Consider the following 22,586-nt stretch of genomic DNA (forward strand, 5'->3'; position numbering starts at 1 on the left):
TAGCTTGGTTCCACCCATCCTTTTCAGAGCTGCTGCAGCAAAATGATTATTACGGAAGTATTTAGCAATTTCAACATTAGCCTTTATTTCTGGAACATTTAAGTCTTTGGCTAAGAGGTGCAGCAAATGAGCACTGCAACCATATGTTATTAGCAGCTTTGTATTCCCTCCCTGCTCTTCTAAATCTCTTCTCATCTTGGATACGTTTGCAGCATTGTCAGTGACCAAACTGCGTACTAGACATTTGAATTTTTGTTCACATGTCGTTATAGCTTTTACTGCCACTTCTTATAAGTATTCTGCTGTGTGTGCATTTCCTGACGTATCAGTTGTTTGTGCAAGGAAGACTTTACCTTCTTCTGTTGTTATACAAGCACATACAATAGGATCATTGTGGACATTACTCCACCCATCAATACTTAGGTTAACAATTTTACCCTCCAGAGCTGTTGCACATTGCTCCATTTCTCTGTCATACACTTGATCCAGCAGTTTCCCTGCAACATCAGCTCTGCTGGGTGGACTGTATCCTGGTCTCAGTGACTGAACCATATTAATGAAATGTGGGTTCTCAGTCAGACAGAAAGAAGAGTTCGTTGCATAAATAAACTGGGCAATTTTTTCTATGGTGCTTCCAGGAGGTAAAGGTTTTTTCTTCCTTTTGGGTGATGGTGATATGTGGCTGTGGGTGTCTGATGATGATGCTGCTGTTAATGAAGCACTATCTTGGATGGATAACTCTGAAACTGTAGAACAGGATGATGGTGATCTTGGAAGTGGATAGTTTCCAGAATCCATGAATTCCCCTAAACAAAAAAAGTCAGTGCTGTTATTTTATTGTTTATACAATTTCTGCTTATTGTACACAACACATCACTGCCCCTGCCCCAAAAGGAATATTTGTTTTTCTTCATAACTGTACCAAATGACAGTAACATGCAGTAATAAGAAATATAATTTTTCTCACACATGACAGTTCAGTCTTTAGAAATAGGATTCAATAAAAAAGTTTACCAACCTGAAGATCCTGCCTGTTCAGAAGTGTTTCTTTGGTCATCTTCATCACCGCACTTCTCATGATGCTGCCTCATTCGCGCCACCAGGCCTTGCATCTTTGTTGCATCATTTGCATTTTGCACGCATGCCTGCCTTACCGATAGGCGAAGGAGCTTCATTAAAATATTCCCAAACTGGGTCTCTTTTACGGCCTGCTGCCATTATAAGGAAAGAATGTAATAAACCTCAGATCGTACACACAAACCGATCCAGACTTGTCTGTCTGTGGCTATGCTGCAGTATTGTGCTCAAAGTTTCACTTTCATTTTCTTGTCTGCTTGCCCTTCCTCCTCCTCACACTTAGATTCACATTCTTCTTGTGTTGTGCAGATCTGTTCCACTCCAAACAATCAGAAACATATTGTCTAACTTCTTGGACTTGGCACTGAAGGGGTTGATTCTGTATTCATAGGTTTGTAGAACAATAGGATTAAGGTCTTTTCCTCAACTCTGCTCATGTTGTAACATTTTTGCCGTGAAGAAGAGGCTGGGACCTCTGCGGAGTCAAATTCAGTTTTGAGAACTGCGTAAGTAAAGCGAGCGTATGTGATAATATAGGAGAGAAACTGCCCACTAATCCTACAGAAACCTCTAAAAGAGCATGGCATTGTGAATGTTACACATAAACCGCTTTTATTCTACTGAGTTAAACAACTCAGCTTTATCTCATGATGGAAGAACCTTTGGATGGTAAAATATTTTCCTCAAAAAGCAGTTTATTGAAAAAAATCCGATTTAAATAAAAAAAAAAAACAGATTTTCTTGATTTTTTTTTTTTTTTTTTTTTTTTTTTAAAAACATTGATTTTTATCCACCCTGATCTCAAATGATCAGACCAAAGCACAGATTTCCACTGGTCTAATGTCCATTCCTTGTGTTCTTTAGCCCAAAACAAGTCTCTCCAAAACAACATGTGATCGCACATCAGAGGACAGAGAAATAGGGGGATTCGGGGACCCTGCCATACTCACCTGTGTCCCTGGGTCCTCCTGCTGCTCCTCCTGGCCCCCGAAAAAAAGAAAATGGCGGGCGCATGCGCAGTGCGCCCGCCATCTGTCTCCATCTGCCGGCCGGCAGGAGAAGAGCAGTTGGGGCTAAAATTAGGGGTAGGGTTAGGGGTAAGGTTAGGGCTAGGGTTAGGGCTAAATTTAGGGTTAGGGTTGGGGCTAAATTTAGAGTTAGGGTTGGGGCTAAATTTAGGGTTAGGCTTCTTTCACACTTACGTCGGTACGGGGCCGTCGCAATGCATCGGCCCGACATACCGACGCACGTTGTGAAAATTGTGCACAACGTGGGCAGCGGATGCGTTGAAGATCTATGTCCTGGGGAGGAGGGGGCGGAGTTACGGCCACGCATGCGCGGTCAGAAATGGCGGATGCGACGTACAAAAAAAACGTTTCATTGAACTTTTTTTGTGCTGACGGTCCGCCAAAACACTGATCCAGTGCACGACAGACGCGACGTGTGGCCATCCGTCACGATCCGTCGGCAATACAAGTCTATGGGCAAAAAACGCATCCTGCGGGCACATTTGCAGGATCCGTTTCTTGTCCAAAACGACGGATTGCGACGGATGCCAAACAACGCAAGTGTGAAAGTAGCCTTAGGGCTAGGGTTGGGGCTAAAGTTAGGGTTAGAGTTTGGATTAGGGTTAGGGTTTGGATTAGGGTTGGTATTAGGGTTATGGTTGGCATTAGGGTTACGCTTGGGATTAGGTTTGTTAGGGTTGTGATTAGGGGTGTATTGGGATTAGGGTTAGGTTTGAGGTTAGAGTTGAGATTAGGATTAGGGGTGTGTTGGATTTAGGGTTTTGATTAGGGTTATGGTTAGGGTTGACATTAGGGTTGTTTTGGGGTAAGGGTTGTGATTATGGTTAGGGTTAGTGATTAGGATTATGGATCGGGTTGGGATTAGGGTTAGGGGTGTGTTGGGGTTAGGGTTGGAGCTAGAATTGGGGGGTTTCCACTGTTTAGGTACATCAGGGGGTCTCCAAACACGATAGCCAATTTTGCGCTCAAAAAGTCAAATGGTGCTCCCTCCCTTCTGAGCTCTGCCGTGCGCCCAAACAGTGGGTTACCCCCACATATGGGGCATCAGCATACTCGGGATAAATTGGACAACAACTTCTGGGGTCCAATTTCTCTTGTTACCCTTGTGAAAATAAAAACTTGGGGGCTACAAAATCCTTTTTGTGGAAAAATATATATATATATATATATATATATATTTTTTTTTTTATGACTCTGCATTATAAACTTCTGTGAAGCACTTGGGCATTTAAAGCTCTCACCACACATCTATATAAGTTCCTTGGGGGGTCTAGTTTCCAAAACGGGGTCACTTGTGGGGGGTTACTACTGTTTAGGTACATCAAGGGCTCTGCAAACGCAACATAATGCACGCAGACCATTCTATCTAAGTCTGCATTCCAAAACGGCGCTCCTTCCCTTCCGAGCTCTGCCGTGCGCCCAAACAGTGGTTTACCCCCACATATGGGGCATCAGCATACTCCGGATAAATTGGACAACAACTTTAGTGGTCCAATTTCTCTTGTTACCCTTGTGAAAATAAAAACTTGGGGGCTAAAAAATCTTTTTTGTGGAAAAAAAAATGTTTTTTATTTTCACGACTCTGCATTATAAACTTCTGTGAAGCACTTGGGCATTCAAAGTTCTCACCACACATCTAGATAAGTTCCTTGGGGGGTCTAGTTTCCAAAATGGGGTCACTTGTGGGGGATTTCTACTGTTTAGGCACATCAGGGGCTCTCCAAACGCGACATGGCGTCCGATCTCAATTCCAGCCAATTCTACATTGAAAAAGTAAAACGGCACTCTTTCTCTTCCAAGCTCTGCCATGCGCCCAAACAGTGGTTTACCCTCACATATGGGGTATCGACGTATTCAGGAGAAATCGCACAACAACTTTTGTGGTCTAATTTCTCCTGTTACCCTTGTGAAAATAAGAATTTGTGGGCGAAAAGATCATTTTTGTGTAAACAAAAGCGATTTTTTTATTTTCACGGCTCTACGTTATAAACTTCTGTGAAGCACTTGGGGGTTCAAAGTGCTCACCACACATCTAGATAAGTTCCTTAAGGGGTCTAGTTTCCAAAATGGTGTCACTTGTGGGGAGTTTCCACTGTTTAGGCACATCAGGGGCTCTCTAAACGTGACATGGCGTCCGATCTCAATTCCAGCCAATTCTGCATTGAATTCAAACGGCGCTCCTTCACTTCCAAGTTCTGCGGTGCGCCCAAAAAGTGGTTTACCCCCACATATGGGGTATTGGCGTATTCAGGAGAAATTTCATAACAAAATTTATGGTTACATTTCTGTTTTTACACTTGTGAAAATAAAAAAAATGGTTCTGAATTAAGATGTTTGCAAAAAAAAGTTAAATGTTCATTTTTTCCTTCCACATTGTTTCAGTTCCTGTGAAGCATGTAAAGGGTTAATAAACTTCTTAAATGTGGTTTTGAGAACCTTGAGGGGTGTAGTTTTTAGAATGGTGTCACACTTCATTATTTTCTATCATATAGACCCCTCAAAATGACTTCAAATGTGATGTGGTCCCTAAAAAAAAAATGGTGTTGTAAAAATGAGAAATTGCTGGTCAACTTTTAACCCTTATAACTCCCTAACAAAAAAAAGTTTTGTTTCCAAAATTGTGCTGATGTAAAGTAGACATGTGGGAAATGTTATTTATTAACTATTTTTCATGACATATCTCTCTGATTTAAGGGCATAAAAATACAAAGTTTGAAAATTGCAAAATTTTAAAAATTTTCGCCATATTTCCGTTTTTTTCATAAATAATCACAAGTAATATCGAAGAAATGTTACCACTAACATGAAGTACAATATGTCATGAAAAAACAATCTCAGAATCAGCGGGATCCGTTGAAGCGTTCCAGAGTTATAACCTCATAAAGTGACAGTGGTCAGAATTGCAAAAATTGGCTCGGTCATTAAGTACCAAATTGGCTCTGTCACTAAGGGGTTAATATCTGTTCTCAGTCACTGGCTTTCCCACTCTGGAGAAAATTGCGCTGGAGCCCACGCCAGTTTTTTCCGCGATTTAACCCTTTATTTTAAGAGCCCCAAAATTTTGCACACAGACACTTCTAACATTATAAGTGAGGAATATGTAAAAATATAACGGATATGAAATGGCTTACTGTATGTAAACCATGTCTCATATCCTGTCGGGTTTGGGAAGGAGATGGCAAAAGCCGGCAATTGAACTACTGGCCTGTATTAAATATATACAGGGTGGAGCGCGGTAATTTGCTTTTTTGCACTGCATGCTGTGGCGGCACTGTCGGTCGAAGAGAGGGGAGAGTGGGTGTGGCTTACAGTGGCTGATGGGAGATTTGTATTCCTCTGCCTTTCAGTTGCCATCATGCAGTGGACACGTGAGGAGAGGTCATTTTGTGTTGAAGCGTATTTTTCAAATGCCCACTCGATCATTGCAGTGCAGCGTGCTTTTCGTTTACAATTCGCTGTTCCTCCACGCGGACGTGTTCCTGGACGGCAATCAATTGTAAATTGGGTGAATGCATTCAGAACAGCAGGGAATGTGTCATGTGTACGAAGGGGACCTGAGAGAAGGATTACAACACCACAAAACATGGAGAGAGTTAGAGCAGCAGTACTGCAATCTCCGAAACGCTCTGCTCGGAAGCAATCATTTGCTCTTGGCATTTCAAGACGTTCTCTCCACCGGATTCTTCATGATGAACTGAATTTTCACCCGTATAAAATGTGCGTGGTCCAACATTTGTCAGCATGGGACTATTTGACACGGCGGACCTCTTGTGAAGACATGTTAGCAACGATACCCCGTGACGCAATTGTGTTTTTTTCTGATGAGGCACATTTTCACCTCAGTGGGTGTGTAAACAAACAAAATATGCGTTACTGGAGTGAAACAAACCCCAGAGAAGTTCACGAGAGACCTCTGCATTCGGACCGCGTCACTGTGTGGTGCGCCATATCACGAGTAGGCATCATTGGTCCTTACTTTTTTCAGGATAATGGTCGTGCCATAACTGTGAACTCCGAACGGTACTTGTCTATGATACAGGATTATTTTCAGCCGGCTCTTGAGGCAATGGAACTAGAGGATACATGGTTCCAACAGGATGGTGCCACTGCACACACAGCGAGGGTTACCATGAATTGTTTGAGGCAAATGTTTCCTGGACGGCTTATCTCTTTGAGGGGAGATGTGAACTGGCCAGCACGCTCACCAGATTTAGCCCCATGCGATTTTTTTCCTTTGGGGTTACCTGAAGTCTAAGGTGTGTATCAACCGTCCCAACACCTTGGAAGACCTAAGGAACAATATTGAAGCTGAAATTGGCAGAATACCAGTGGACATGCTTGTTAGAGTTCATGAAAACTTCAGAAAACGTATGCAGCAGTGTGTGGATAGCGAAGGTCGACATTTGCCAGATACACTATTTAAAACCATGTAATTTAAAAATTCCATTACTGTTCAGTATAATTAAAATATAAAATAAATTTTTCTAATGATCATAATTTTTTTATTTCATTCCCAAATCAGCAAATTACCGCGCTCCACCCTGTGTGTGTGTGTGTATATATATATATATATATATATATATATATATATATATATATATATATATATATATATATATATATATATATTACACATATATATATTACACATATATACTAGATGGCGGCCTGATTCTAACGTATCGGGTATTCTAGAATATGTAGGTAGTATATAGCACAGGCTACGTACTATATTGCACAGTGACGTATATAACACAACCGACGTAGTATATAACACAGCGTACGTAGTTTTTAGCAGAGCTACGTAGTATATAACATAGCCACGTAGTGTATTACACAGGTATGTAGTATATTGGTCAGCCACGTAGTATATAGCAGAGCCACGTTTTTATATTGCACAGCCAGGTAGTATATTGGACAGTCTCATTGTATATTGCCCAGCTACATAGTATATAGCACAGAGATGTAGTATATAAAAGAGCCCACGCAGTATGTAACACCGCCCACGTAGTATACAGCAATAAACATATACTCACCTTCCGAAGGCCCCTTGAAGTTTTGGCCCTGTGTGCGGTGCACGCGGCAGCTTCCGGTCCCAGGGTTGGTATGAGCGCATGACCTGTGATGACATCGCGGTCACATGACCGTGACGTCATGGCAGGTCCTTCTCGCAGGACCTGTGATGATGTCGCGGTCACATGACCGTGACGTGATGGCAGGTCCTTCTCGCATAACATCCTTGCCACCGGAACCTGCTGCTTGCACTGCCGAGGACAGCGACCGACCGCGGAAGGTGAGAATAACCTTTTTTTTATTTTTTTTATTTGTAACATTACATCTTTTTACTATTGATGGTGCATACGCAGCATCAATAGTAAAAAGTTGGTCACACATGGTTAATAGCTGCGTTAACGGACCGCAGGCATTAACCCTGTGTGAGCGCTCAGCGCTGACTGCAGGGCAGTAAAGCAGCGGCCGTTTCGCTGCCAGACTATGGCTGTCGCTGATTGGTCGTGGGCGTTTTGCCACGACCAATCAGCGACTTGATTTCCATCACAGACAGAGGCCGCGACCAATGAATATCCGCGACAGACAGAAGGACAGACGGAAGTGACATGTGTGTATATATATATATATATATATATATATATATATATATATATATATATATATATATATATATATATATAAACTGTATATATGTTTTCACGAATATTTGAGCCCATGGATCCATTCTATGTCCATTTTGCAAGCCGGTGAGAAAATCTCGCTGTACGGATGCCATACAGATTACATACGGAGGTTTACATGTGCAAAATACACAGCCACACCCTGCCAACGGATGATTTACGAATCACTGTTTTGTGATAATTTCTGCGTATTGCGCATGTAAAATACGGACCATGTTTTACTAGTGTGACGCCGGCCTAACAGTGCCGACCTGACACTGTGTGTAGATTACTGTGCCCAATCCTGCTGACAGGTTCACTTTAATATGCACCTTTTCAGACCAGTTTGGAAGTGTTGGTCAGTTTTTTTAGTGTTTGTTTCCTGGGGCTTTGCCTGGTCCATTCCAAAACTTTAATAATCATCTTTTGGAGATGCTATTCTTTTAATGATTTAAAGTTATGCACTTAAAAACACCTAACTTTTTTATATCTTCTTATGTTTTTATATTTTTGTTTTTTATATTTTCTAACTAGTGCAAGGCGAGTCAAGCTGTTCAAATATTATATCTTCTGCACCATGTCAAGAAGAACCTCAACAATATGAATTGCAGTTTGCACGACTTCGAAAATTTCTTTCAGGTTAGTGATTGAACTTCTTGTGTTTTTAGTTTTTCATTTCTTTTAAACCTTAACCGACTTCCGACACGCATTAAACCGGTGGATGTTAAGGAGCTTTTTCCTCGATCATGAAAAAGTATGGTAAATAGTGTGCCATCCACCCCACATGTGAAATTTCGACAGGTATATGACAGCTGATATCCTATGGTATTGGCCCGACAAGTTTTGGGCCAATTTAACCCCATTCAATACTGCTGTCAATTGTGACAGTGGCATGTAAGTGTTAAAAAGGGGGGTAAAAGTCTACCTTTCACATCCTAAGGCTCCCGTGATTGTAATCTTGGGTTCCAATGGTTGCCATAGTACCTTGAGGTCATCTGATGACACACAGGTAGTGTTGAGCATTCCGATACCGCAAGTATCGGGTATCGGACGATATTTGCAGTATCTGATTTCCGATACCGAGTTCCGATACTTTCAGTATATCGGATACTGTAATCGGAAGTTCCCATAATTCTAAGAGCCCGAATTCAGCCAATGAGGAATGATTAGAAGTGTGGGCACATCCTGTTCTGCATGGTAGGCATGTAACTACTGGCATGGCTGTGATTGACTGCTGAAATGATGTCATGATGCACTATAAAAGTCGCCGCCGCCATTTTGGGCTCACTCTGCTGTGAATTCAGTTAGGGACAGGACGCTGTGTTCTGACTGAGGGCCAGTTTAGAGATAGCGATTTGCTTCATTGTGCTTTACCCAGGCTAGTTTAGCAACTGCTGTGTGAGAACCTTGCTTTTGCCTTGCAGCGCTGTTCACAGCTGTCTGCAAGGTCTCTGTGTGTGTGTGTGTGCAGCTCACTCTGTAGTCCGTTCTACCGCCACAGCCGGTTGTAGTCAGCTCAGGGTGCGTCACTGCCTCATACCGTTCCATTGTCCGTTTCTCAATTAGTGCAGCCTGCTGCACATTTTTTTCAAATTTATCCTATTAGTGGCTTTCCCTCCGTATCCTGCTAGATTGTGGAAAAACACTATATAGGATGACATAGAGGAGCTTGTTTTGGCCTTGCAGCGCCGTTCACGGCTGTCTGCACGGTCTGTGTGTGAGTGCATCTCACTCTGTAGTCTGTTCTGCAAAAAAAAAAAAAAAATTATAATAATAAAGTTCACCAAACACACCACTTTACAGTTGTGTAGGCCACATTAGCTCATATAAAAGTCTAGTCCACACTTAAGAAAATTAGTGTTTCTTATACCTGTTAGGAGCTGTTCAGGAATAAGCACACTAAGCCTTAGTACTTTTATGCCTATCTTTAGCAGTCTACCAAGATGAAGGCAGGGAGTAAGGCACGTGGGCGTGGAGCAGGGAGAGGACGTGGGGATTCTGTGCCTGCTATGGGCACCGGTGACTCATCATCACCCAGTTTCAGCAGGGAACAGTCCTTCATGCGCAGCTTTGTAGGAGATCGCCATACCCCGCTGCTGCGGGAAGGACAAATTGAAGCTGTTGTCGGATGGATGGCAGCTAACGCATCGACTTCAATTAGTGCCACATCCTCTCAGGCACAGAGCACTGGAGAGCACCCATCTCTCTTTTCACCACCTGCCAGATTGCCCAGGCAGTCAGAGAGCCCAGAACAGGAGCCATCTCTACTTCTGTTCTCTGAATCTCTTGGCTTGGAAACAGGGGGCCAGCCAAGCAGCATTGGAGAAATGGAAGAAGAGGCAGTATGCAGTGATGCCCAACAGCTTTGTCTCTCTGATTCTGAAGAGGCGGGTGGGCCGGTGCCCTCCGGTCAGCACACCTCAGTACGCATCTGATGATGAGACTCGGGTGCCACTTTCTGGTGCATACTGTGCTGCCGAGACTACCCAGGAGAAGCAGTTGGTGGAAGAGGGTAGTGTAGATGATGAGGTCCTTGACCCATCGTGGCGTGAGGTACAGGAACGTGGTGGGAGCAGCTCTGAAGAGGAGATTCCCCGAACCGCCGGGAGAGGGAGGGGGAAGACTGCAGTGCTTGTAGCCTCCACTTCGGGACCCATTCGGACCATGGCTCTTCCAAAAGCCAAAACGGGCGCTCCCCAGACTTGCAGCGCCTGGTCCTTTTTTATTTTCTGCTTCATGTCACCTGGCTTATCCATGGTTTCTTCCTTTTTTTTTTTTTTTTCTCTATACTATGTCGTGTATAAATATGTGATTCTTCAGAATTTGTTTGTCTTTGCCTGATGAAGAGACGTATGTAGTCTCGAAAGCTTGCAATTTGTTACTATCTTTTCAGTTAGCCGTTAAAAGGTATCAACCACTGAGGACTCTCAATTCTAAATATGGTCTTTTTTTGACACAGTTGCAGATGACATTTGCTTAGTCATATGCAAGGTGTGTCATCAGAAAGTCAAGAGGGAAAAGTGTCATCAACCTCAATACCACAAATATGTGGAAACATGTGCGGACCAAGCACGCGGTGGAGTTACAAAAACACACTGAAGACCTAGGCCAACCTACAGCGGCACCTACCACCTCTTCAGCTCGTGTTGTTGCCTCTTCTTCCAGCTCACACACAGCTGGTTCGGCTTCCTCACAGGATCGCTATGGAAGAACCTCTGGCACTGTTGTCCAGAGATCCAGTGTAATTCCACCCACATCACAACGTTCCCAGTCATCCTCACACTCCAAGCCCACTCTACAGCCATTGTTAGCACAGGCATGGGAGAAAAGGCGGCCATTCTCGGCAAACCACCCCCAAGCACAGGCTCTGAATGCTGGCATTGCAAAACTACTGTCCCTTGAAATGCTGTCATTCAGGCTGGTGGAGACTGACACCTTCCGTAACTTGATGGCATTGGCAGTCCCACAATACAATGTGCCCAGCCACTTTTATTTCAGCAGGCAAGCCGTCCCTGCCCTGCAAAAGCATGTGGAGGGACACATAAAACACGCGCTACTGAACGCCGTCACTAGCAAGGTCCACCTCACCACCGATGCGTGGACCAGTCACCATGGCCAGGGGCGATACCTTTCCCTCACTGCCCATTGGGTTAATGTTGTGGAGCTGGGTACAGATCATGCAGGTGGCGCAGGACGTGTTCTGCCAACTGCAAGGATTGCAGGAATCCAGTCTGTACACATTGCCTCCTCATACTCCAGTTCCTCAGAATCATTGCTGCAGGAGCCGTCACGGTCTACCTCCACCTTGACCCGTGAATGCTTACCTGTTACGACCGATATGAGCACAGCCGTGGCCAAACGTCAACAGGCCGTACTGAAATTAATTTCTTTGGGGAATCGAAGCCACACAGCGCAGGAGCTCAAGATTGCCATCAAGCAGGAGAGCGACGTGTGGTTTGTGCCAGCGAATCTGCAGCCAGGCATGGTAGTGTGTGACAATGGCCGAAATCTGGTGGCAGCTCTGGGCCTAGGCAACCTCATTCACATCCCATGTCTGGCACATGTGCTCAACTTGGTCATGCAGAGTTTTTAAGGGACTATCCGGATCTTGATGCACTGCTACACAAGGTCCGCCTAGAGTGTGCTCACTTGCGGCGTTCCAGCATGGCAAGATCGCGCATTGCAGCTCTGCAGGGCCGATTCCGCCTTCCGGAACATCGCACCATATGTGACCTACCCACCAGGTGGAATTCCACGTTACATATGTTGGAGCGGTTGTGTGAGCAGCAGCAAGCAGTAATGGAGTACCAGCTGCATCAGGCGCAAAGAAGTCCCACTGCGTGCCGTTCAGACTTCACAACCACCGAGTGGGCCACTATGAAAGATGTCTGCCAGGTTTTGTGTGCCTTCGATGATTCCACGCGGATGGCGTGCAGATGATGCACTAGTCAGCATGACTGTTCCCCTTATCTGCCTGCTTGACAGAACACTGCAAGCGCTAAGAGATGATGTTGTGGAAGAGGTGGAGGATGAGGAGTCACCAATTCCATCTGCTTCTGGACAGTCAGCGCAACGTAGTTCCTCACAAAGGCCTAGGCAGGGGACACTTTGTGAGGAGGAGTCAATGGAGGAGGAAGACATCGGTCCAGAGGAGGGAGTTACACAATTCTCAAGTAGTCCATGTGTAGAGCGAGGGTGGGGTGATGCAGAGCAGGCAGAGATCACGCCTCAAGCAGGGGACAGCGTTTCTTGGCAAGTTGGCAGTCTGCAGCACATGGTTGATTTCATGCTGCAGTGCCTGAGAAACGACCGCCGCATCGCCCACATTCTCAACACGGCTGATTATTGGGTGTACATCCTCCTAGATCCGCGCTACCGGGATAACTTACAAACCCTCATAACACCATTGAACCGGGAGCGTAAAATGCGGGAGTACCAAGACACACTGGTGCATTCCATCATCTTCTCCTGGCCAACTGAGAGCAGTGCTGCTAGTGCTTTACAAAGCAGCTCAGTGCGTCGAGGCAGTGGAGGAAGGTCAAGGCAAGACCAGTATGGCCCAACTGTGGCAAACTTTTGTGTGCCCACCACAAATGTCTACACCATCACAGACGGCTCCAGTCAGCAGGAGGCAACATTTCCGTCAGATGGTGACAGACTACATGGCTTGCCCTCTGTGTACTCCCAGACGGCTCTTCCCCCTTCAAGTTTTGGGTCTCTAAGCTGGATACATGGCCAGAGCTTAGCCAGTATGCATTGGAGGTGCTGGCTTGCCCTGCTGCTAGTGTATTATCGGAACACGTCTTTAGTGCCACAGGTGGTGTACTAACAGACCGTCGCATGCGACTATCCTCCGATAACGTTGACCGGCTTACTTTTCTGAAAAGGAACAAGGCCTGGATCTCGTAGGAATTTGCAACTCCTCTTCCAGATTAAAAAATTGGTTGGCTACAGTATCCAGGACTCCTGTTGCGTTCATGTTTCTACCACTTGAACTGTAATCCATGGGCTTCAACACCGCCAGTTGCTGCTCAGAAGTGCCGTCTGCACAGTCAAAACACATGACCCAGTGTTATTGGGTTTCAGTAACGTCCGCTGATCCCCAGCGGTGTATCCGGCAATGTGTCCTGCTACCTCAACGCTGACAATACATCTGAAATTTAAGGCAACCTGTCCCCCCCCCCCCAGGTGTTTGTTACTGAAAGAGCCACCTTGTGCAGCAGTAATGCTGCACAAGGAAAAGGTGGCTCTTTTAGTTATGCTCCTTGCACACGCTGAACTTAACACTTATAAAATGTGTCCCCTCACACCGTGAAAACTGCCCGGAGGTGGAACTTTCCTTCCTAATGAGACGCAACGCAGCCATCATTCCTACCCCCTTGGCGCCAGGCTCCGCCTCCTCAGCGTTTGAATCTGTCCCGTAGCCTGTGCTATTATGTTCAACCTTGGCCATGCGCAGTTAGCGCTGCCCGTCTTCTGACATCATTTGGTGTCAGGCGGACTGTGCCTGTGCGGCCGTGCTGGCCTAGATCCCGCCTCGCAGTGTCTTCTGATTTAATCACACTGCGGACCTGGGATTCATGGGCATGCGCAGTGCATATCTTCACCTCAGGCTCTCACTCATCTCCCTCTGCCTTCTTCAGACTGTGGGCCGTCAGCTGATCCCTAATAGCTTGCCACGGCCGTGATGCCGCACAGTCTGAAGAAGCCGGAAGGAGGTGAGTGAGAGGCGAAGATATGCACTGCCCATGCCCATGAATCCCAGGCCCGCAGTGTGATTAAATCAGAAGACACTGCAAGGCGGGATCTCGGGCTGCGCGGCCGCACAGGCGCTGTCCACCTGACACCAAATGTTGTCAGAAGACGGGCAGCGCTAACTGCGCATGGCCAAGGTTTAACATAACAGCGCAGGCTCCGCGACAGATTCAAACAACGCTGAGGAAGCAGCGCCCTGCGCCAAGGGGGTAGAGATGACTGCTGTGCTGCGTGTCATTAAGAAGGAAAGTCCCACCTTCGGGACGGTTTTACGGTATCAGGGGACACATTTTAGAAGTGTTTAGTTCTGCGTTTGCTAGGAGCATAATTAAAAGAGCCATCTTTTCCTTGTACAGCATTATTGCTGCACAAGGTGGCTCTTTCAGTTTCAAACGCCTGAGGGTGTTAAAGGTTCCCTTTTAACTTCCTCCAATTAGGCCTCGGCCTACACTCTGCTTCTCCTGCATTGCCTGGGCTCCAATACCGCCAGTTGGTGCTCAGAAGTGCTGGCTGCACAGAGAAAAACACTCGCCACTGTGTCAGTGGGGTTCAGTAACGTCAGCTGTTCCCCTGCTGTGTAGCCGGCAATGTGCCCTGCGACCACCACGCTGACACAACAACAGATATTAAAGGGAACCTGTCCCGCCCACCCCCCCCCCAACAAGGTGTTTGTAACTAAAAGAGCCACCTTGTGCGGCACTAATGCAGCACAAGGAAAAGGTGCCTCTTTTCATTATGCTCCTTGCACACGCTGAAGTTAACACTTATAAAATATGTCCCCTCATACCCTGAAACCGTCCCGAAGTCTGGACTTTCCTTCTTAATGAGACGCAGCACAGCTGTCATTCACACCCCCTTGGCGCCATGCGCCGCCTCCTCAGCATTGTTTGAATCAGTCCCGTAGCCTGCGCTGTTATGTTGTCCCTTGGCCCTGCGCAGTTAGCGCTGCCCGTCTTCTGACATCATTTGTTGTCAGGCTGGCTGCGCCAGTGCGGCCACGCTACCCGAGATCTTCGTGAACGTGCCCTGATGCAGTCTTTTCCTATGTTTTTCCCTAGGGGAAAAATGCGCTGGTAAAGTAAAGAATAAGGAGTGTGCACTATGTGGTTGCCCTTTGCCAGATGCCTACCCTAAAAGGCTGTCAGTAAAATCCTTGTCCCAAAGGGAGCCTTCCAAGGGAAGAAGGAAATCTAGCGTCTCAGAATCAGATTCGTCTACCTCCCCTAGGAAAGAATGATTCGGAAGCCTCCATCTCCTCTGCATCCTCTTTAGAAGAGGATTCTAATCGATTCTGCTTCCCGCTAGACCAGATGGACAGGCTGATTAAATCAGTCAGATCCACCATAGGGGTGGCTGACGAAAAACAAGAACTTTCGGCGCAAGACCTAATGTTTGGCGGTCTAGACCCAAGAAAGCGCAAATCATTTCCACTTAATGACAAAGTTCAAAACCTTATTAAAAGAGAGTGGGAAAAGCCAGAAAAAAGGGCTCCCTAACACTGGCCTTTAGACGGAGATATCCCTTTGATGACCCCTTGGTGAACACGTGGGATAAGGCACCAAAATTAGATGCAGCGGTGGCTAAGGCTTCTAAAAAATCCTCTATTCCCTTCGATGACATGGCTTCTTTAAAAGATCCACTTGATAAGAAGGAAGATTCGTTTCTTAAAGGGACTTGGGACCTGCAGTAGCTGCGACATGCGCAGTCAGATCGATGATGGCCTGGCTGGACCAACTAGGGTCTAAGCTAGAAGATGGAGCCTCTATGGAATCCATATTAAAATCCCTGCCAACAGTCCAGAATGCCGCAGCTTTTCTCGTGGTCGCGTCCGCAGATTCTGCAAGGATGGCAGCTAGGGCTGCAGGATTATCAAATGCGGCACGCAGGGCCCTATGGCTGAAATGTTGGCCCGGTGACCTTCAGGCCAGATCCCGTCTTTGCTCTATTCTGTGCGAAGAATACCTGTTCGGTCCGGTTCTAGACGAACTGCTGGAGAAGGCCGGAGACGAGAAAAATAAATTTCCCAGTCTACCGACCACTTATAGGCGTCCCGTCACAGGGAAAAGGTTCTTTCGCAGAAGGCTGGCCAGGGACCAGGGCAGATGGGACGATAAAAAGAAAAAAGGTACTGGATTCATGTTTGGAGGTGGGGGACGTCAGGAGCCATCCCGTGAGATCAAAAAGCCACCCCAATGACTAGTCGCCCCGGTGGGATGTAGACTAGCTGCCTTCTACCCAGCCTGGTCCAAAATTTCCAGTAGCAATTGGATTTTGGGAATAATAGCTACGGGTCTACGGCTAGAGTTCTTCTCTATCCCTAATAATTTCTTCAGAGTTATCCCGCTCAGGTCCTCTCCAGCAGAACAGATGGCCCTGGAAATGGAAATTTACCTTCTCAGTAAGAATGTCCTATCAGAGGTTCCGGAAGGAGAATGGGGTAGAGGATTCTACTCTCCTCTATTCTTAATACATAAACCAGACGGCTCCTTCAGAACTATTCTCAACCTTAGGGCTCTTAACAATTTTCTGATTATACAACCGTTCAAAATGGAGACTATTAATACCGCAATAAAACTACTGTTTAAAAACTGCTTTATGGTGGTTTTGGATTTAAAGGACGCCTATTACCATATCCCCATTTATGCAGGACACCAACGATTCCTGAGGGTAGCGGTCCGGTTAGATGGGGTGGTCAGACATTTCCAGTATAGGGCCCTCCCTTTTGGTGTATCGGTCGCCCCCCGGGTATTTACTAAGGTCATGGCCCACCTACATGAGTCTGACATTCTGGTAATCCCCTACCTTGACGATCTCCTTATCGTGGGTAAAACAGCGGATCACTGTTTAGAACAATTACATAAAGTAATGTCTGCCCTGGAGCGTCTGGCATGGTTACTAAATGTCAAAAAATCCCGGTTACAGCCCATGAAGGTGCAGCGATTTTTAGGCCTGACCTTGGGATTCCCAGGATCAGGAATGCCGTTTGCCTCACGAAAAAATAGATCACCTACACCTTCAAGTGCTAAACGCCTCTAAAAACCCCACCATGTCTCTTAGAAAAGCGGTCTGTTAGTCTCTCTCTCTCGTCCTGCACTCCAGCGGTTTGATGGGCTCTGTATCATACAAGAATAATTCAGGGCGAGATATTATGACAACAAAAAATTTGGTGGGGTCACCTAGAGAGCCAGCTGACCTTGCCCCAAAACACTATTGTATCCCTTGAATGGTGGGTACACCGAAATGACCTATCCACGGGGGTCCCCTGGGAATATAACGTAACTCGTATAATCAACTCAGACGCTAGCCCTTCTGGTTGGGGGGCTCACATGGGTGAAATTATAATCCAGGGACTTTGGGATCAGCTTCAGACGGAAAGGTCCTCTAACCTGAAGGAGTTAACGGTGGTGGAGCAGACAGTTAAGACTCCTTGTCCATCTACAGGGCCACCACGTGCGGATATTTTCCGACAATTGGGTCACCGTGGAATATATCAATCATCAAGGCGGAACCCGTTCCAAATCCCTAATGAACGGGGCAGATCGCCTGTTCCAGCTAGCACAGCAACACTTTCTCTCATTGACAGCTCTTCATATAAGAGGAGCAGAAAATACTATGGCGGATTACTTAAGCCACAACACCTTGAGGCAGGGAGAATGGTCCTTAAACAACTCCATCTTCAACCTCATTGTGGAAAGTTGGGGTCAACCGGAGGTAGATCTTTTCACCACAAAGGAAAACAGAAAAGTGAGACAATTCTGCTCTCTGAACCCCAGAGAAAATCCTCTGTTAGTATACGCCCTCCTCTTAGACTGGAACTTCAGGCTAGCTTACGCCTTTCCTCCCCTGTCTCTACTTCCTCTGGTGGTGTGGAAGATCAGGAAGGACAAGGCCACAGTTATAGTAATTGACCCCTTCTGGCCCAGAAGGACGTGGTTTTCATGCCTCAGGACCATGTCGATATCCGAACCATGGGTCTTACCAGACATCCCAGATCTCCTATCCCAGGGCCCAGTCTACCTTCCTCGGGCGGTTGACCTTCGTCTGACGGCGTGGATTTTGAGTGGTCGCTGTTAAGAGGTAGAGGTTTCTCTCCGAGCCTGATTAACTCTCTGCTGAAGAGCAGAAAAATAAGAACCACAAAAATTTGTCAGGATCTGGAAAAGATTTCTTCAAAACTCGGGGGTGGTAGCTGGTCAATCAACACCAATAGACCAGATTTTGGAGTTCTTGCAAAAGGGGTTGGATATGGGATTATCCCCAAATACTCTTAAAGTACAGGTGTCAGCCTTAGGGGCCCTCTTTGACTGCAACATTTCTGAAAATTACTGGTCAGCAGATTCATCAAGGCGACAAAACGGTCTAGGCCAATGGTGAATAATAGAGTCATGCCGTGGGACTTAAACTTAGTTCTCTCGGCCATGACAGAAGCCCCATTTGAGCCAATTTCTTCAGCCTCAATTAAAAATCTGTCTCTTAAAGTAGCTTTCCTGGTAGCCCTAACGTCCGCTCGTAGGATAGGCGACATCCAGGCGTTATCCAGGCTTCCCCCTTACATGCAACTTAGGGATGATAGTGATACTTTCCCCTGATCCAGCATATCTTCCTAAAGTAGTGTCCAGATTCCATAGAACACAGGAGATAGTTCTTCCATCTTTGCTCCGTAATCCTACTAATGATAAGGAAAGGAAACTACACACTTTAGACGTGACGTGGAAGATAGGACACGAATAGGGTGTTATCTATCAGGGTAGCAGGAAAGGTCATAGAGCATTAAAATCTATGCTAGATAGGTGGATCAGGGAGGCTATTTCTCTGGCATACATCTGAAAGGGCAAGCTGGCGCCTGACGGTCTAAAAGCGCATTCCACTAGAGCTATGGCTGCCTCGTGGGCGGAGAGGTTAGGAGTCTCGATCGACCAAGTATTTAAGGCTGCTACTTGGTCTTCTCCAAACACTTTCTATAATCACTATAGATTAAACCTGGGTGCTTCCTCGGACCTCTCTTTTGGTGTAAGGGTAGTGCCTCCCTAAACAGTTGCTCTCTGTAATTCTCTTCGTGGTGCTGTCATGGACGACCGATAGTCTTAGTTACTCACCGGCTAGCAGTGTTTTTCGGAGTCCATGACAGCACCCGTACATACCCACTCGTCTTAAGTTCTGGGTGTACACCTCTTCCCTTTTTTATATAATCCACTCATGGTGAATAGTTAGCAGTAGTATCGTTGTATATTAATTATGCTGTTAACCTTGGTGATCCTCTTGTGCTCTGTAAACCAACCGATGCGTGGGAGAGGTACCGCCCTTATGTATCTGTAGGTTTTCCTTTTTCCTGAAGGGCGGCTCCCCTCTCTCCGTGGTGCTGTCATGGACTCCGAAAAACACCGTTAACCGGTGAGTAACTAAGACTTTTTATTTTTTTTTGTCCTTATTGTCACTCTCATTATCTTCACTCCTGATGAGCTTTGAATAGGGGAAACGCATTGAATGTTCCTATACTGTCTATGCCACGGGGCAATGTTTGAATGGTGATGGGTTGGGATCTTCCCGTAGCTTCTCAGCCCCACTTCAGTCCTTCTCCTTCCCTGCTGTCTCCGGAGTGCTGCTTGTACTCGGGAAGTGACGCGAACTGGCCGACTCTCTTCCGGTTGCGTTCCACGGTGGAACGCATAGCGTTTTTGGGGGACATTTTAATTGGGGATTACCAAAGCTACTCAGGCGCCCAACCTTGCCTATGGAGAAGTCTCATCCCATTGTACGGGAGCACGCTGACTCATGGTCTCTGGGTTATACACAACTCACAAAAAATAAAGGTAACACTTAAACAACACAACTCCAATTCAATCACACTTCTGTGAAATCAATGTGTCCAGTTATGAAGCAACACCAATCATGAATCTTACTCGTGCTGTTGTGCAATGGAAACAGACAAGAAGAAATGATTGGCAATTAGCAAGACAACTGCTCTAAATGAGTGGTTTTGCAGGTGGTAACCACAGATCATTTCTCTCCTTTTTGGCTGTTTTGGTCACTTTGGCATTTTGTCACTGCTCTCACCCCTCCACTAAGTAGCGTGAGGCGGTGTCTAAAATACACAAAAGTTGCTCGGATAGTACAGCTCATCCAGGATGGCACATCAATGCGAGCTGTGTCAAGAAGGGCAGCTGTTTTTATTTAAAAACAACAAACATATTTGGTGTCGCCGCGTTCAGAATAGCCTGAAATATCAATATATAAAAATAATTAATTCAATCGGTAAACTACGTAGTGAAAAATGTAAAAAAGAGCAAAATTCCTTTTTTTGGTCGCAGTCACATTGCATTAAAATCGATCAAAAGATTGTATCCACACCAAAATAATATAAGCTCGGCACGCAAAAAATAAGTCCTCACCTAGCCCCAGATAACAAAAAATGGAGATGCTAAGGGTCTCAGAAAATTACGCTTTTTTTTTTTTTTTTTTTTTACTAACTTTGTTTTTTTTTTTCACCATTTAAATAAAAAACAACTTATACATGTTTGGTATCTACGAACTTTTATTGACCTGGACAATCATAATGGTAAAAACAAAATAAAAAAAAAATCTGTGGAATTATTCTTTTACTCTAGTCACCTTGGAGGATGTCTCCCCACCCTAATAGGGGACAGGAACACAGAGGTTAAATAACGCTCCCCTTCCTGCTATCTCCAGTGCTTTTCCTGTCCCCCAGTGGGGCATGAAGAGGTCATGCAGGTGCTGTCGTGGCCGGTGAACGGAGCACCTGTATTTTTCTTACCGCCGGGCAGCCGAGGTCGGGCGGTGGTCCTCCCCTCCTCCATGTGCTGCGCTCCGTCTCCATCTTTGCGGTGGACTCAGGCCCTCCTTCCCGCTCCTCCTGCGCCTGTCAAGGGCAAAGCAGGGCGGTGACGTGCTGCCGGGGTCCTCACTGAGCTCCCCAGTGTCCTCCCCTTCTGGCATCCATGTGGAGTTCCGGGTCGCGCGCCGGATTTGACGTCGCCGCACTTCCGGTTCACGGCCTGGGGCTCCACACTGGAACGCACGCAGTCTCCTGCGTTCCATGAAGTCGGTGGCCACCGGGGGGAATCGCCGGCAGGATAGGGTCGTCTCAAGCCTCCCTGTGGGACCGAAAGGGGAGGAGCACATGATATCGCTGTGGACCTCGATACCTTCATATCCTGGTCTGGGCCTCCAGGTAAGACGCTGTCCTCCTGTCTCTCTGTGACTGCATACAGCTTCACCATGGACGGCGACAAACCCTCTGCTTCATCTGCAGATCCCAGCGTTCACCCTCCTGCCGTGAGTAGCTGGACTGGTCCCTTTACTGTTCAGCCATGTTTGAATGGGTCACTTAGTATACCTCTCTCTCTTCTAGGGAGAAAAGGTCTTTGCCCCAAAGAGTAAACCTAGTCGCAAGTGTGGTGTTTGTGGCTCCTGGCTACCCTCCGCCTATAAGAAAACCCTGTGTCAACCCTGTACGGATGACATATTACGTGCTGAACAGCCCTCCCTCCTGGACAGCATTACAAGCTTGTTTAAACAGGAGGTTCAATCCTCCATGGCGGCCTTCTCCCAACCTCAAGTGTTGCATCCTCCTCCTCCTCCTCCTAAAAAGAGGAAGATGGCCCCAGTTAATACTGATTCTGACTCGGGTGAGGTCCATTCCTCTGAGTCAGATGATAATTGGGAAAATGAGGGCTCCACATCCACCCCTAAAGCTGATGACCATGGGGGTGGAGGAAGTGGAGGAATAACATTCCGTGCAGGATGTAATGTTAGGGGGTCTGAAACCCAAGCCTAAAAAAGGGTTTCCTATACATGAAAATGTTCAAAATCTCATTTTCCAAGAGTGGGCTTCCCCAGAGAAGGGCCTTAGTATCCCTTCAGACTTTAAAAACCGGTTTCCCTTACATGGTGATAATTCTATTTGGGAGATTCCCAGAGTGGGCGATCACCTCTCCAAAGTCACCAAAAAGACGTCTCTCCCATTTGAGGACTCTTCTTAATTAAAAGATCCAATGGATCGAAAAATAGAGAGCCACCTAAAGAAGTCCTCTACAAACCTTTGTAGTCCTCTACAAACCTTCGCTTCCACTTGCGTCGCCAGGGCCCTGGTCCTCTGGCTTCGCAAATTAGAGGAACATCTCTCCCAGGGTACTTCCAGAGAGGAAATCCTGGACTCCCTTCCAATTCTTCAAAAGGCTTCGGGATTCTTAGCCGATGCTTCAGGAGAGTCCGTTCGTGTGGCCGCACGGTCCCTAGTTCTCTCAAACTCATCCAGCAGAGCTCTTTGGCTGAAATCTTGGGGAGGCGACATTACCTCTAAAACCAAACTCTGTGCCATCCCCTTTCAGGGTCACCATGTGTTTTGGCCAATACTGGATGATATCCTGGATAAGGCCTCTGATAGGAAGAAATCGCTTCCTGAAAAAAAAGGCTGGCAGTCCATATCCACAAACCAGTGGATCGTCCACACATTACAATTCGGGCTGAAAGTGGAATTTGAGAGCCCCCCATTGCCTGAGAACTACCCCGGAACAACCCCCAGATCTCCTCGACTCCT

The 22,586-nt window shown here is 46.3% G+C and overlaps 1 protein-coding gene across 3 annotated transcripts in view; it reads left to right on the forward strand.

The window, feature by feature from the left end:
• Positions 1–22,586, forward strand: part of TAF5L (TATA-box binding protein associated factor 5 like) — a 118,331-nt gene that overhangs the window by 49,798 nt on the left and 45,947 nt on the right. For all 3 annotated transcript variants that reach the window (XM_069769315.1, XM_069769316.1, XM_069769314.1), the window contains one exon: positions 8,309–8,413. In XM_069769315.1, the coding sequence (XP_069625416.1) occupies positions 8,309–8,413 (105 nt within the window). The remainder of the gene's footprint in view (positions 1–8,308; positions 8,414–22,586) is intronic.

Source organism: Ranitomeya imitator, chromosome 5 (genome assembly GCF_032444005.1).
Source record: "Ranitomeya imitator isolate aRanImi1 chromosome 5, aRanImi1.pri, whole genome shotgun sequence".
Taxonomy (NCBI): Eukaryota; Metazoa; Chordata; class Amphibia; order Anura; family Dendrobatidae; genus Ranitomeya; species Ranitomeya imitator.